This window comes from Triturus cristatus, chromosome 3_1 (genome assembly GCF_964204655.1).
Source record: "Triturus cristatus chromosome 3_1, aTriCri1.1, whole genome shotgun sequence".
Taxonomy (NCBI): Eukaryota; Metazoa; Chordata; class Amphibia; order Caudata; family Salamandridae; genus Triturus; species Triturus cristatus.
This window is the reverse complement of record NC_140583.1, coordinates 730,102,380-730,119,322: the sequence shown is the minus strand read 5'-3', so window position 1 is coordinate 730,119,322 and position 16,943 is coordinate 730,102,380. Positions and strand designations below refer to the sequence as shown.

The following is a 16,943-nucleotide window of genomic DNA, read 5'->3' as shown; positions in this document are numbered from 1 at the left end:
ATGTGTGGGGTTGCTGTGTAAGCTGCTAAAATCGTATCAGGTCTAGTACCTCTCGTAGCGCGCAGGTGCGTAACCATGAGTCCGTCGACTCCACCGGCTCAAGGGAGCCTGAATATAAAGTTAAACCAGATTGGTCGCACACTGCTACACCTACCAGGCGTGTTCCCCCAATGAAAATGGTCCCTGAAGGTCAGCGTCGGCGGATACACCTATGCTCGAGTGTGAATGCAAGTATGCGTGGCGTGTGCCATCCCTGGACACGTGTTTCGAGGTAGTTGTCTCTCGTCAGCAGGGAGTAGGAAAATGTGTGGGGTTGCTGTGTAAGCTGCTAAAATCGTATCAGGTCTAGTACCTCTCGTAGCTTTTTTTAATCACTTGATTATACATGCCAATGTCATCTGGAGGTGATGGCTTTGAAGGATATGATTCCTCAACCTTCTCAGGTGATTCGGTGTCAAGATCTTCCCATTGGAGTGCTTGATTCTCCGAGTTCGCCAATTCTGCACATGTTTGTTAGTCTTCCTTGACGTCTTCCCCGAAGAAGAATGAATCTTCCTCTTCTCCTTCGAACGGTTCGGGGTTTTTGGGCGGAATTGGTATTTCGACAACCTTTTCGCCTTCCGTATTTATTGTTTTCGGCGGTATCTTGAATTGCTTCAAGCTTTCGTCTAAGTCTTTTTTTCCGTTGAAGGATATTAGCCATTTCGGCTTCGAGTCTCTCTATCTCGGCCGCGTTTCGGTGTCGAGATTTTCTGCTTTCCGTTTTTTGACTGTCGACGCCGATCCGGCCGTCGAGGTTTGTTTGGGCCTCTCTTTTTTCGACGCCGAGGCATCCTTTTCCAGACTGTCTTTCAATGTCTGTTTTTTCGAGGGCCTTTGCCGTTACGGAGTCCATATTCAAGGATCCTACGGTCTGTTTTGGTTTAGATGCAGCTGCGGTCGCCGAATGTTTAGACGCCGAGGATCCCTTCGGAGGTCTAGAGTCTGATTTTCGAGACTCTTGTAATTTTTTTCGAGGTCAACAACTCTCTTACCTCCTTTGTAGTCTTCTTCTCGACTGCCACGACCAAAACTTCTCTGTCCTCGTCTTCTGGCCCTTCGGCGACGTAATTTTCCTCCTCACTGGAGAGGCCCAGGTCTTGCAGCGGTGGTCCTTGGCCTTGCATGTTGTCATTTGCTCGTCGCTGCCTTTCTCTCACCCTCAACTTCTTCGGGGTGAAGACGGAACAGGCATTGCAGTCGTCGCTCTGATGGCTCAGCGGTAGGCACAGGTTGCAGACTGGGTGCTGATCCTTTTGAGCGTATTTGTGGGGACAGTTCTTACAAAACTTGAACGGTGTCTTGTCTATTACCGCACAGAGGAAGCCTCCTGCATGCGCATTCTCCGATGGTCGAAGATCTTGTTTTTCTTTCTTCATCTTACTGTGGTCGTCTTTGATTTAAAGTGGTAGTCTTTGATTTAAAGTTGAAAGTGAAAGACACCGACCTACCAATTTTTTCCTTGATTCTTCTCTCCAATCTTGGGAGCTCCTCCGCATCGATCCATACCCAACGGCGGAAAAAATGAATCTGAAATACAGCTACCAAAGGTGGGAGCTTCCAGAGAAAGCCTGTCGACGTCACAGAAGGGCACCAAATGGTACTAGGTCGACGCCCACCCAAAAAAAAAAAGAAAAAAAAAAAAAAAGAAGAAATACTACAATTCCGGACACAACCACTACATGGCGGATTAATGCACAGCATAGTGAATCCAGAAAAGAGTCACGCTGCAAAACTGGTATATACACAAGATTACAAATACATACTAATAATTACACCCACTCCTGCTGTAGATGACATTTATCAAGGCGCAAAATAAAAGAATGAAATATGGTGTTTTAAGCCATCTTCAATTTTAGTAATTTGCCTTTTGTACACTAATCTAAGGGGGCATTTAAAATAAGTATTTGGTTAGATTTTCAATGCACTTATCCAACAAAATAGCTAAAAAACAAATGTATAGTGAACGTGAAATAGCTGGGGAACAACAGGGACTGAGAAGAAAAAAGGCAAGTTTATTAAAAAGATTCTCATATTGCCAATCTCCAACCAAGCTCTGCAGCACCTCAGTGAATTTTTGTTCCCCCCCAAAATATACCCTGTTTATTGTACTCTAATATAGCCTTAGAGCCTGCCGTAGCGGGCTCTACCAGCATTTAAAGGCCCTCTCCAGCGGTAAAGGCCTGAGCTGCAGGCTAGGGCCTCTAATAAGGGAGTGGGCCTTTAATGGCCCGTAGAGCCCACTGTGGAGGACTCAAAGGCTATTAGAACATTCCGCACCTAGAGGGCAGAATGTTCTAATTAGTAAAAACAAACACCTCTCTGAGCCAGAGGTAGTTTAAATTCCATGTTCATGTCAACAGCTGTGAACAAAGTCACACATTGGAATGTTGGAGCTCCAGGCTTCTACCAGCCATTAAAGCCCTGAGCACTCCATTGTTTTCAATGGAGTTCCCATCATTCTAATGTCCTAATACATATGGGGCGGTCGTGCATTTCATCTGTGCTGTAACAGAACTGTACTGTCAATGTACACAATAACATAAAATGAAAAATTGTTACTTTCACTCCAGATTCCCATAGATTTAGAGACAAAAGGCACCCAATGGATCCAAATTGTTTTATTTGTGTGATTTAAAAACAGTAACAGAAATATTAAGCAGGTTATCCACAGTTTCACAAAAAACAAATACACAGAGTTCTCTAAAAAGAGGGGCACATAATCATTTGATGCCATCATCTTCCCTCTTCCTAGAAAGTGAGCAGTTAAGAGACACATCCTTTAAAAAAAATATTTTGTATTATTGTTTTAATGTCTGCTGAAATTCCCATTCAAAAACTTTCCATTTATATTTTTAACTTTTTGTAGAAAGCACCACAAAGCTATTGGTTTGACCACACCTATATAAATGAATGAACGAGTCACTGACTATTCCCCTCAAATCCAACTTTAAGCTTTTCAATTACGTGGATGAACACATGCATGATGAACTTTCTAAAATTTTCAATTTAAAAATAAATCTTTGCCCCAGTCTCTTAAATTACTTGTTTGTATACTGATAAGAAGCACAACATCAGACTCCTAATGAAGAGCTAATTTAATATGCTCCTCCAGGAGGTCGAAACACATACAGATACATGTACTGAGAGATTAGATTAACATATAGAAAAGATAATCTTTAATTGGCCTCATCAACAATTAAACCAGATAGGTAAGGCCATTACTCCTTCAGCTGTAAAACATTTTTGAAAGGATAGAACTGAAAAAAATGCATGATTGATGTTTTATCTACAGATCCTGTGGTCTCCAATCTTTGCCTTTTTAAATCAAAACAAGAATGTGCATACAATGAAAGGTTGAGCACCGTCACGTGGACACTATAAAAAACAAAACAACCCAAAAAAAAAAAAAGGTAAACTATTTTTAAAAACCTATCTTTGGGAGATCTAGAGATGGGTGGGGGTTGTCATGTTGTAGTTCAAAATAACAGTTCAGCAACGGATATCTACATGTTATAATTAACTATTAAGGCATCTTTCTGCTTCCAGTGTGCTCCAATTTAGGAGTTGCTTTCAATCTGTCCTGAAACAGTAGGAACAGCAGAAGGGAATGAGAAATACAGCCTGCAGATCTCCTACAAACTCAAAGGTGCAATGTAAATGACTGCACATCTTTGTTGGTAGAATCTAAAAAAAAAAAACTCTTACTTTCGCTTATTGTGGCTGTTGAATTCAATATGAAAACTGAAATTCCCTATCCTCTTCTGTAATTCCTATCTTCACGGTCTAAGCAAAAAAGCTTACAAAAAGTAAAGAGAACTTAAATGATAACTGTTTTTGATTGGGAAATCCAGTAATAGCTGAAACATTAATAAAATGGAAATATATGTTTTATTTTTGTACTCGCCAATGAATCCATCTCTGACCAACACACATAGGCATTTAAAGACACTGATTACAAGTTCTGGGCTAAATTCCGATCCCTCTGGAAACAGGACGTTATGCAGGCATGAGAATTATGAGCTGTATGATAATCATTACACCCCTTCAGAATTCCACTGAAGGCACAACGTGCAGAATTCTGCGTTTCATATAACGGGTCTGCATGCTACACCCCATTTCGAAGCTGAAAACTCAGATAGGAAGTATTTACCACAACAGTTGGTTAACACCTTGATTCTGCAGATTAATTTCTGGGTGTGGTAAATATCCCACCGAAGCCTGCACTACTTGTAATCAGGGACAAAGTAGCACTATTGCCATTTTGCTAACTTGAACACACTCCTATAAGAAAACATTCTCTATCATTTTATAAAAGTAAAACCGTGATTAGTGTCTGTGATTGTACAAAATGGACCAAGTATTCCGTGTTTGGCAAGCTATTTTTTTTATGAAAAGGCACGGACCATTATGTATAAGTCCCAACACAAAGCAATAATAGACATTTAAAAAAATAATTAAAAATGAAGTTTCAATGTCAGGCACTTCAGTAGTATATACAGGTAAAACATCTCTGGCTGCAGTGATTAGGCTTCATACTCAGTAGTTTATACAGCTGCTGGGCACCCATCAGCTTTAGATGTGTGGCACTTGCTTTGAAATGATTGGGATGAAGGCGCAAAGAGATGACATTTGGTTCAATCCACTAGCTCAAGAGACAGGTTTCTGGATTGGGTTGGCAGGCTGCATGCAAGCACTTGGCAAAACACATTGTATGCTAGGTGAAAGTAGCAATGCTCACTGGTTTGAACTGTTAGGCAGGCAGTGAAGCTTTGTAATAAGGCTGACTGGAAGCTGAGGTTCTGGACCCCAGAGGCGGCCATGGTCATCTTCACTATTCGATCCCCATAAACATAAAAAAGGCACAAGAAAACATTAATAAAGTGACCGCAGCAACACTAGGTGCACATACTCAAAGAAAGATTCTGCAATCCACCTAGCACTGGGACATTTATGGCACATGTTCTTAAACACACAGAGGAACCCAAAGGTTTCCAATGTTTAATGAAGCAGTTAGCACAAAAGGCCACCCTCAGTGTCACACAGGTTAAGTTCAGATCCTCTTTGATTTGAATATTGGATGGAAGAGGTCTTTAACTTAACATACTGTTTGTTCAACCTTTGTACCCCACACCCTAGCATTGTGGATTGATGTTGAGTGTCAGACACCTGAAGACACTTATCCTCACTGTGACATACTGGCTGCATGAGGGGAAACGAAAACCAATATATAAGAAGTGACTGGCTCTGACAAAGTCCAACAGATTTTTTTTAAATATGCCTACAGGGAAATGCCCTCAAAGCTGTAGAGGCCGGCATACCTCTGCACATTTTTTACTCTGGTGAACGGGTCAGGCTTGTTGTCTGTGGATACTGCAACTTGTTTTAGTGGGAGCCTAGTTAAGCGTCAAACCAACTGAAAAATAAATGAAAGGCCCCAAATCCATTCACCTTCATACACTTTTCAAAATGTCACAGATGACGGAAAAGACACCAAACATCTACTGAGAAAGACTAGCCCAACAGTAGAACAGGAGCTCCAGATTGTGTACAATATGAATACACTACAATTGTCCATGCACCAGAGGGCAAAGAAGGGCAGCCATTCTGCCTCCACAGAGCAGCCCATTAGTCAGCATCCAGCAGTTTTCAAAGTGGTAAAAAGATTCACTATAGCCTACCAAAGTACCCCTTCCAAAGGCAACTGAGGGACATACACCATAAATAGTTGCCTTTCTTCTAACTTTGAAGTGTTACCCAGTTGCATCAAGATTTTCATCCTTCCAGAATTGATCGCCTTAACTTTATCTCTAAAGCAAGTACCTTCTTTCGTCTAGCACCTTATAATTAACAATATGAACACTACTTATAGAACATACAATATAGGTTTTAGAATAGGACTTTGGTGTTTTCATCTGAGGTGTTTGTTTTACTAATTTTGTGATTTATTTCTGTGATTTATTCTTGAAGTTTAATTCATTTGATTTAAATATTTGTGTTTTTCCAATAAATACTGCAGTAGATTAACAGATGTATTATTTTTCAGGAAATACGTAAAAAATGTATATCCGACTAAGTGGTGCTCGCGTCTGAGAGATTAAGGAACTACGTGAATGAAAGACTTCCATCCTGTCTCACCGTTGGAAATGATCATAGGAAAAAACCAAGGTTGAATAATACTCTACACAAAGAAGGCAAGCACACAGCTGCACGTGTCCTGCACATCATTGATCTTCAGTCAAGCATAATATCTTAAAGCAAATCCACTCTGCTGTAGTCTTTGCTGGCCCGCGGATACATCAGCGATAAAAGAAGCACTGCAAATAGAAACGCTAGTTATCAGAGCAACTAGCGTACCATTTGTCTACCTGCCACCGATAAGATGAGCACAGGTAGTGTGTCCTGAAAGGGCCTTGGATCCCGATTCTCCACTCTCCAGCAGGGTATGGTTTTGCATAGTAGAAACGGGGGCAAACATAAGAACATAGAGTCCATAAGGAACTGCTGTTCAATACTGTGAGGTGTGGCAGGAAGAAGAAGAAAAGAGTTTGGGGGCCAAGAAGAGCTGCTGTGGTGGTGGAGCTTCTAGTAGCGTTCAGCCTTTAGGCTCTTGTAAAGGCAGCAGGTGAAGATCATCCCGAAAAGCTAAGAAGAAAAGAAACAGAATGGGGTTAGAGCACAATGGTAGCGCACAGATGTTTCCAAGTGCATAACAAGAGGGAACCTATGGAGACAATCCTCGCCATGCACTTCTATTTAAGAATGGCTGCTTAGCTCGCCCCACTTCCTCTTACACAGAGATAGGTGGGACCATATGCCTTACTTCCTCCATTTTCCACAGAATATTATTCCCTCTATTAATTTTATATACATAGCTATGGTCACAATACCTTAAAATAGGTTTTTAAAAACCTCTTTCACTCATAAAAACCGCAATTAAAGTGCAAATGGTTACAAATTAATAACAAAAACATCACTGAAATTTGCGAGATATGATTAGGATGGCAATGCATAACCCATACAACAGCCATGCACACCATAACTCACAGAAAATGCAATTATATTTTCAGGCTTGATGTGTCAGGTGTAATTACAAATGTCTTAAATAATCTTACAGATTAGATTACACATCCTATTACTCATAACACTGTGAAAGAGACGTCCATGAAAGTAGTATCATTTAATGCTTTCAGTATTGTCATTTAATTACGCTGTGCTTCAAAGTAGAGTTACTTATAGGACATTTTAGGAGCACTGTTGTGGGGTCTATGTAACTTCAGGACAAGGGGTTTCCCAGAAGCTGCACAAAAGGAAGAATCACCAACAAATCTCTATTGTCCTTTGCAAGATTCAGGTGAGAAATTTTCCTGTGGCTCAATGCGCGCTTCGTTTCTCTCCGATCTGGCCAGTGCTGCAGGGAAACCTGTGTATGCCCCTAGCCTTGACCAGAGGAGGAGTCATAACATCTTCCTGGGATGTAGAAAGTAAGTCCACAATGCCCCAGTACATGCTCGCCATCTTAACATTTGTTTTCCTTGTTGTGGCAATATTTGGGTTTTATTGCTTTACTCTACTTTTTATGGCCTTGTTCGAGACTAACTTTGAACCCAAGAAGATCTGTATTTTCTGAGGATAAGGGTGCCATTTCTCCATGTTCACCCAAAATCCCAATGCATACATTGTTTTCATCACCTAGTCTATCCTGTTCTGGCACTGCTTGAATGACTTTGCCTTCAACAGACAGTCCTTTAGGTAGGGTACACATGTATTAGCTGTTGCTTCAAGTATGCTGCCACCTCAGTTAGACATTTTGTGAATACTCCTGGTGCTGACCTTATCCCAAAGGGTAATAGTCTGAATTATTAGCGAGGGCTTTCAATTACAAACCTGAGAAATGGTCCGTGATTAATGTTCATGGGGATGTGAAAATTAATGTCTTTCTATATCTTTAATGACCAAGAAGTCTTCTGTAGCAGTGGCATCACTTCCTGAAACATGGACATTTTGAACTTTTGGATCTTGACAAACTTGTTTAGGAACCTTCAGTCCTCTATTGGCCATAAGGGCAGATCTTGCTTTTAAACAGAATGAATCCCCTGGTTGCCATTTCCATTTAGTACATTTTCTATTGCCCCATCTCTTCATGTAACAGCCCAGGTGCTCTGCTTGGCACTTTTAATTTTCTAATTTGATGTTGTGGGTAAATTCTTCAACTCCGTACAATAGCCATGTTTCATATTATTATGACCCACCATTTGTCAGAGGTAATATTTTGCCATTCCTGGAAAATAAACTCCTAATCTGCCCTCTACTGGTGATAAGTCCTGGGGGGGGGCACTCGGTCAAATGTTATTGGTTAGATATGGCTAGATCCTCTTGGGTACTGGTCCTCAGACTTTTTGCTCTGGCCCAAAAGGAGCATCTCCCTTGTGCAAGATACTGCAACTGTGGACCTAACTACCTGTGCTCCTTATCATAGACCAATATGAGTGTGCTGCTGCTGTTAGTAGGTCTATGGATGCCCCTAGCTGGTAGTGCTCCCACTGCTTTCATGGTTTCATTATCCTTTTTGATTTGCTGCATGAATTCATCCACTGTTGGTCCAAATAGATTCCCCCCTGTGAAAGGTGAGTTGATGACAGCTATTTGGACTTCAAGATTGAAACCTGTGACCATGAGCCAAGCAGGTCTCCTTGTTATGGTGCCCATATCTAGTTGTCTGTAGCAGCCAAAGAGTATATTAAACCTATTGTAATGTTTGCAGTCCCCTCTTGAATGACCATGTTTGCCATTTTCTTGAACTGTTCTGGGAGGTGTTGCAGTAGCTCTTCAATCTCATCCCACTCTTAGTGGCCATGTCTCCAAGTAGGGCATTTGTGTTGGTAACACAACATTTTATGACAGTTACCATTTCACTCCTAAAACTTCCTTTTCCAGCCTTTTCATTTCCCTATCAGGCAGTGCTCCAGTGGATGAAGAAGTATTAGCGCTCGTTCGAACTGAGGACACCATTACAGAAACAGCTGGTTTACTAGTTTATATTACAGAGGGGGCTGTGGCTTTAGGACTTGAATTTTTTCTACCCTTTGCATAATTACCTTCAAAGAGGTTAAAGGTTTTCTTTCACTGGTCGATGATGCTAAGGAACATGGTTAAGAATAAACCAGGTACTTGCGTATTATTATGGTTTTGTAGCATGAAACTCTTCTAGATTCACATGCTTTGCACAATCCCTCTATCGAGTGGTTGGGTCCGGAAGTGTTCCCACAGTTTTTCTTAAGTTTAGAGTCGACATGGGCGGAGTTCCTAGGAAATTGACCGTAATCCCAAAATGCCCATGTATGTGACCACCATTTTAGATTCTTTTTTCTTTTCCACAAACCTCCTGCTAAGGTGAAACAGGAAGGGGGTATGTGAATCTAGAGGAGCTTCAAGCTGCAACATCATAAGTAATTGGGTTTTTTTGCAGCATGAACTCTCTTCTAGATTCACATGCAGTGCACAGATTATGTAGGGGTACGGTTTGTTTTGTGGTGGTGAGTAGGAGTGGAAGCAAAAATGTTCCTTTGCACCGCCTAACCCACCTCCATTTCTTTGCGTGAGTAGTAATGTTTAGCAAACGATGCTGCAAGGACCAAGTGGGCCTTTGTATATATATGAGTCGCTCACAAATAATTGTGTTTTTCTGATACTCTGTCACTTGCGTGCATTAGATGATTGCTCGCCTGATGTCTAAGTTATGTCGGGCATTTTCCACAGCATTTGAAGGTTTTTGAAAGAACGCGGATATAGTTATAGTCTGATTTATGTGGAAAGGAAAAATAATCTTCGGTAAGAACTTCGGGTGTGTCCTCAATTATCTTATCGCTGTGTACGACTATTGAGGGTTCCTGCGATGTTAAAGCCTGAAACTAAATAGATCTCCTTAAAGGCTTAATAGTAACCTAGAATACTGTTTTCAGTGTATGGTGTCGGAGCGTGGCTTTATACATTGGCTCAAAAGGAGGCTTCATCAATCCTGTCAACACTAGCTTTAAATTCCACTGAGGAGGGGGAATCTCTCTTGCTGGAAAAAGTATTTTCATTCCTTACATAAACCTTTTAATCAATGAGATTGAGAATAGGTTTGTATGTGTAGGCCCTTTAGGTATGCTGCAATAGCTGATAAATGTACACTTCGCGAGGCATACAAGAGTTTACATTTTGTTAGTTAGGTCAAATACAAGATTATTACAGTGTCCTGATAAATCATATGTTCCAATTTTATTGGATTTACACCAGGTAACATATCTCTTCCATTTCAGGGCATAACCTCATGGCAGTTGACCTATGGGCGTCTCTGATAATCTGTAGCTTGTTCTTTGTCAGATGCAGACGCTCAAATTCGTCTAACACAGGAACAGTGTTGTCAATTGCACCTCCTCTTAGTTTGGATGGAATACCCTGGCTTGTTGCAGGGTTAGGGTGTTTTTGTGTGTTGGGAGCCCCATGTGGCGTTGTTTCAATAGTTGTATTAGATGTGAGAACCATGGTTGGAGGGCCATCGTGGTGCTATGAGGATCATTGTCCTGTTTGAGATTTTGCACGTCTCTAAAACGTCTGGGATCAGTGGTATAGGTGGAAAAGCGTATGCAAAATCTCGCACCAACTTACTGACCAGGCATTCCCCAGTGATTCTGGCTTTTAGCGCCTAGATAAGAAGCAGTGGCATTTCTTGTTTTCTTCTGTTTTGGAGAGATCTAGGGCTGGTGCTCTCCATAGACTAAACATTGTTTCTACTACAGACTGCTTTACCTCCCATTTGTGTGTGCAGTTTGTTTGCCAGCTTAGGCGTTCTGCTTAAAAAATGTCTACTCCTGGGCCATGACTCGCAATGAGTGACATCTGTTCGGCTATGGCCCACTTTCAAATGTTCTGAGCTAATTGTGCGTGCTTGTTGATGTAGAATATTGCTGTGGTATTGCCCATTGATCTGACTTTGGAAGGCTTTCAGAGCTATGATTTTTGTTTTCAGTTCCAGGAAGTTGATGTGTTTCATGGAGTCCTGCTCTGACCATAATCCCCTTACTCTTAGTGTGTTCATGTGTGCTCCCCCAGACAACTAGTCCACTGGTAATGATGGCTTGTGGTAAAGGAGTCTTGAATGACTCCACTTAAGCATGTTCACTGTATTCCACCACCTCAACTCCTTGCTGACCATGTCTGATATAACTGCTAGATAGTCCCAAGCGCCTGAACCCTGGTCCCATTGATTGTGTAACCATTCCTGTACTGGTCACATGTGAAGCCTGGCACTGGGAATGAGGTTGATGCAGGAAGCCATCATCCATAAAAGTGTAATTACTTTTTTCACTCTCAGGTCTTTAGACATCTGGTAGAGGCAAATTTCAGTGAGAAGGGCCTGAATACTGTGTTGTAGGGTAAGCCCTTGCCAGTTGAGTGTTGAGATCTGCTCCCAGGACTGTATTCCTGGTTTGTGGCCCTGTGGACGATTTCTCCAAATTCACTGTAAACCCGAGCGTGTTCAGTAGGGACACTACCCTAGTCACGTTCTCCTGGCAGAGTTCTGCCTTTACATCTAATCATCTGTTTATGGGTAGATATGTTAACCCTGTCTTCTGAGGTGTATGGCTACAACTGCCAGGGTCTTAAAGACTCTTGGTGCGGACTTTATTTCAAAGGGCTGGACACTGAATTGATAATGTTTCCTCTCCAGTACAAATCTGATGTACTTTCTGTGGCTATGTGAATGGGTATATGAAAGTAGGCATCTTTGAGATCTACAGTCGCTAAGTAATCCCCTTCGTCCAGCAGAGGGATTATGGCTTGTAATGTAGTCATTTGAAATCCTTCTATCTTTTTATACCGGTTTACAACGCGCAAGTCTATGATAGGGCGCATGGTTAGGTCTTGCTTTGGCACAAGAAAGTAAACTTGAGTACACCCCTCTGTTTCTCTCCTTTTGTGGTACTTTTTCAACAGCATTCTTTGGAAGAATCTATTGGACCTCTCTGCATAGAATTTGCAATTGGTCCTTCTTGTAGTGTTGGCCTTTTGGTGGCTTTTTTTTAGAGGCTTCTGTATAAAATCTATGCAGTATTCGAAACAAATTATATTTACAGCTCACTTGTCCATGGAAATGGCTTTCCAGATTTTTTAGGAAGTCCTAAATCCCCCCCCCCCCCCCCCACCCCCCGAGCTGTGTTGTGACTGAGGGGATTGAAACTCGAGCAACTTTAAAGTGCCTGAGGCGGAACCACCAGAGTTACCGCACCTCTATTTCCCCCAGCTCGAAAGGGACGTTTTGGCTGTTGTTGCCGCTCTCCATGACCTTGAAACTGACTGTATCACAGGGCCAAAACAGCCAGGATCCAAACATTTGACTTCCCTGTGCACTTTAATCTTGAAAGGTGCCTCTTTTACCCTTTCGGTTTTTAGCCTTTTACCCCTCGAATGCTAAGCCCTGTTTTGGCTATTTGGTGCTTAGGCCTCCATAACCGTTCCCCACATAAAACCATATTTCCATCCTCCTCCCCCACCCCCCAACATGCTGGAGATTACAAAGGTATCCTGGGTTTGTGCATTTTTCTAGAGGTGACTGAGGAAATAGCTAAAATATAACAAAACATTGGTTTTGTTGGGAAAAATAAGAAAAAACTGCTCCACAAAACTTCTGGTTTTCACCCTAACAATCGCATCAGCTAAAGGTTTGCTGTGCTAAAGTCACTATTTTCTCGGCTTTCAGGATCATGCAGAGCTGAATGGAAACAACTAATTTTTTACAACTATCTTGGCATTTTTCAAAGAGGTAGTCTAGCCAGTCTTTCCTAATTTTTGTGCTTTCAATCAACTTCCAGTTTCTGATGGAAACCAGGGGGAAATCCATGGGTGATCCGTGAAAGCTATAGATTTCTGAAATGTAGACAAAATCCTAAATTCAGCCAGGGATCATTTGTGGAGATCTCTCAAGGTTTTGCCAAAGAAGCTAACTGTTAAAATAAAAAATAAAAACGGTCATTTGTGACAGCATTTTTATTTGTAACTTCTTGTCACGATGGACAATTTACAAAAGCAATATACCATTACGTCAGCTAGACCCCTCTGGTTACGGGACTATATAGGGTTTGGATTTTCTCCAAGAACCCGAGGTACCCAAAGCCTACAAGTTAATTGCACCTTACAGTGGTTTTTTTATTGTGCACTGGGTATAGAGCAATTCCTATGGTAAAATATAAAGACTGAAAAATGGGTACTAAAGAAACATGTGTTTCTGAAATAGACACCAAATACAGAGTTTTTGAGCAGTGGTTATTTGTACATCTCTGAATTTGTGGGTACGCATACTACCATGTGATTCAGAGGGCATTTTTCGAAATGTCTTCTTTCTTACACACTGCCTTACATTTGGAAGGCAGAAAAATACAATTGGTAATACCAAATGTTCTCCGATTCTGCATTTCCACATGTATCTCAATAAACTTAGTACCTCACTTGTGTCAGTAGGCCTAGTGCCTGCGACAAGAAAGGGCCCTGAACAAAACAGGACACGCCATTATTTTTTCTTCTGAAAACATACCCTTTTTAACTATGGGAAGCTGTGGATTTTGGACCCTAGCTCAGCAGGCACCTATGGAAACTTAGCAAACCTGTACATTTTGTAAAACTAGACACATAGGGGAATCCAGGGTGGGGCAACTTGTGGAGCTCCTACCAGGTGTTCTTACGCAGAAACATTTGCAAACCTCAAACTTTTATTAAAATACAAGTTTTCCTCACATTTCTGTGAGGTAAAGTTCTGGAATTTGAAGGGAGCCACAAATTTCCTACCATCCCTCGAAGTCTCCTGATTAAAATGTTACCTCACTTGTGTGAATAGGCCTTTCCCCTGCAACAGGAAAAGTCCTAAAATACAATGTGAAATCGACACAAAATACAGAGATTTGAGCAGTGGTTATTTGTACATCTCCGAATGTGTGGGTACCCATGCTACCATGTGATTCAGAGGGCATTTTTCGAAATGTCTTCTTTCTTACATACTGTCTTTCATTTGGAAGGCAGAAATGCAGAGAAATACAATTGGTAATACCAACAGGAAAAGTCCTAAAATACAATGTGGAGACATCAACATTTCCTGCCATCAAAGTGATCTGGTTTAGCAATAGGGTAGCAGTGTCTTTTTTTTATGGTCGGGGATCAACAGCCACCCAGGGAATCCCACCAAACCCGGACATTTCTGAAAACTAGACACCAAGTGGAGTCCATGGTGATATGATTTGCGTGGATCCCACAACGTTTTCTTACCCATAATGCCCTACAAACATCAAACTTTACTTACATTGGAAATTTTCCTTGCATTTCTGCGACATAAACTTTGGGAATCAGCAGGAATCCAAAACATTTCTATCACCTAATGTTCTCCTACCGATAAAAATGCTACTTCACTTGTCTGGGTGGGCCTAGTGCACGTGACAGGCAAGCATCAAACCAAGGTCAAAGCAAGTATGAAACCAAGGTCAACGGGAGTATTGCAGAGAGACTCTAATTGACCCTGGTTTGATTTGTGCCTGTCGAGGGGAATTGGCAAAGTCACAAAAGTGGGACAGCATTTTTATCGGGGCAAGTGGGAGAATGCTGGGTGGTAGGAATTGTGTTGGTTTTATTCTAATTTAGTCTCAAGACCTGTTGTGCTTCCTCCCACAGTCCAAAATACATGAGGGCGCAGGCTCCACATCAGATATTTTTCTACTCAGAGGGTGAGTAGTCTAAGTGAAGTGTCAAGTACAAGTACATGTGTGTTGTGTATTGTGGATGGTAAAAGTAATTGAAAAAGAAGATCAGACACTTGTCATCACAACCCACTTCTGGGAAGAAAGGTGGCCGCATGTTAATCTACAGCACTGCATGCTACAAAGAGATGCTTACTGGGTAATATTTGTCTCTAGAAACTCATGCTCTGCTTGGACTGTAAAGCAGTCCTTCACCCACCCTCAAACCGGTGGCTAGAGGGCAGATGATACAGATGCCTGGAACAAAGTACTTTGTACCAGCTGGACATCCTACGCCTATTGGCAGTCTAGAATAGTAGTGTTTAGTGAACCTGAAAGTGTTTCCCAGGTGGCTGCTTTGCAGGTGTCTGCTAACTGGATTTACCACAGGAAAGCCATGGTGCTAGCCTTCTGGCGGATGGAGAGTGCGGGGCGAGGGGGGGGGGGCGGTCGGGGGACGTGTTGTCGGTTGGCACAGGAGTGTGTACTTTAAATCATCAAGTATGAATGCACTTAACGATCCGTTTCACAATACTTATTTAGAGATGGGGGGCCCATATAGGACTTGTCAAAGGCTACAAACAGATGGTTTGTTTTATGAAAGGACTTGGTTCAATATAGTACATGACTGAGTGTTTTCAACGTCTAGAGTGAGTATTAAGGCTCTTTCTGCTACAGAGTCTGGCTACAAAATGAAGACTGATAGCTCAATGGTTTGATAAATGTGAAAAGGTGAGACTTTTGTAGGCAGAAACTTGGATGAACGGTTCCTAGATTTTTAGAGCTAACTGAACAAGTTACTTACCTTCAGTAACGCCTTATCTAGTAGAGACAGTATCGAGCGGCAGATTCCTTACCTTACAATATCCCTAGGCATCAGCCTGAATCCAGAAGATTTCAGAACCATACTCTTGCGTGCCGTTGTTCGGCTCGGAACAGGAGTCATTCGCACCGGACATGATGTGTGCAGTGCCTATAGAGGTGCCACCCCAGCGTGCTGGCGTCAGTTACTTTTGCGACTTTCTACGCCAGGAGCGTGGAGCCATGATGAAAACTGACCACTGGTGTGGAAAAACTAAGGCCCTGAGAAGGATGTCCCCGGCACTACAATCGGCTCAAAGTGTAGGGAGGATCAGTAAAGAATCTACGGCAAAACAGAGTCCCTGGGGGGCGTGGCCAAGCCGCGGACCGAGATGGCCACTTGGCATTGAAGCTCCGCCAGCCATTCCACCGACACTACTAATATCCCCCATTGAAACGGAGCAGATCGCCATGAGCTCACCACCATGAGACCTGTGAGCGCTTCCTGAGCCCAGCAACCCTTGCTGCGTGCGGATCGGAGCCTTGGTGATCGTGATCTCCGATGTTTGGGACGGCTAGGACGATCCACAAAATGGCAGCGGCGCCAGCCTGAAGCACCCGAGACCCGTGAGTGGAGTGTGAGCACTGTATCTACATCGAGCTGCGACAATGGAGCGGAGGGGCGGTGAGTGCGCTGGGCAAGGGGCTTAATCATCCACCTTTCTTTACAGCATTGATCTGAGCCCAGAATATGCGACGGTCCGTTTGACCGCTTGCGCCCTGGAAAAAGAGCTCTCCTGTATCCCTCTGAGCCTCGCGGGGACTGGGCCCGCGGGATTTTTACAGATGGGCCCCCGGGCCAGAGTGGGCTCCCAGTGTCATATCTACAGAGTAACGCCACAGCCTGCACCCAGCTGACCGCCCCCCCCCCCCCCCCCCCCGGTGCTATTGCCTTCAACGGCTCGCGCGACCGCCTCCAACGGCCCTGCTGAGTGCTTATGACTCCTGCGCCATGTTGGTTCTCCGTCACGGTCTCGCCACCTACACTCGTTGATCTACACAGTTTGCTTACCTCTGCAAGTGGGCCCAGCCACGCCGCAACTGCTGCCTCCTCTTCCCCCACGATCGCATTACGCTCTTCAGCTTGACCTCACTTGCACCCGCTTCCCGAATTGGTGTCTGTACCTGCTGGCCTGCCAGGCTACTGCTGTCCACACTGTCCTTCTGTGCCCACGCAGGTCTCCACAGTTGCTGGACTTCCTCACGCACCCAGCCTGCACTGCCCGCCCTCCCTCTGGACCATCCTCTCGTTACCTACCACTTGTGCTAGGGTGCGGC

The 16,943-nt window shown here is 43.0% G+C and overlaps 1 protein-coding gene across 2 annotated transcripts in view; it reads right to left on the bottom strand.

Moving 5' to 3' along the window:
• Positions 1 to 2,644: 2,644 nt before the first annotated feature.
• CD151 (CD151 molecule (Raph blood group)) overlaps positions 2,645 to 16,943 on the bottom strand; it is a 177,222-nt gene continuing 162,923 nt past the window's right edge. For both annotated transcript variants that reach the window (XM_085644883.1, XM_085644884.1), the window contains exon 9: positions 2,645 to 6,684. In XM_085644883.1, the coding sequence (XP_085501009.1) occupies positions 6,625 to 6,684 (60 nt within the window). In that variant the 3' untranslated portion in view covers positions 2,645 to 6,624. The remainder of the gene's footprint in view (positions 6,685 to 16,943) is intronic.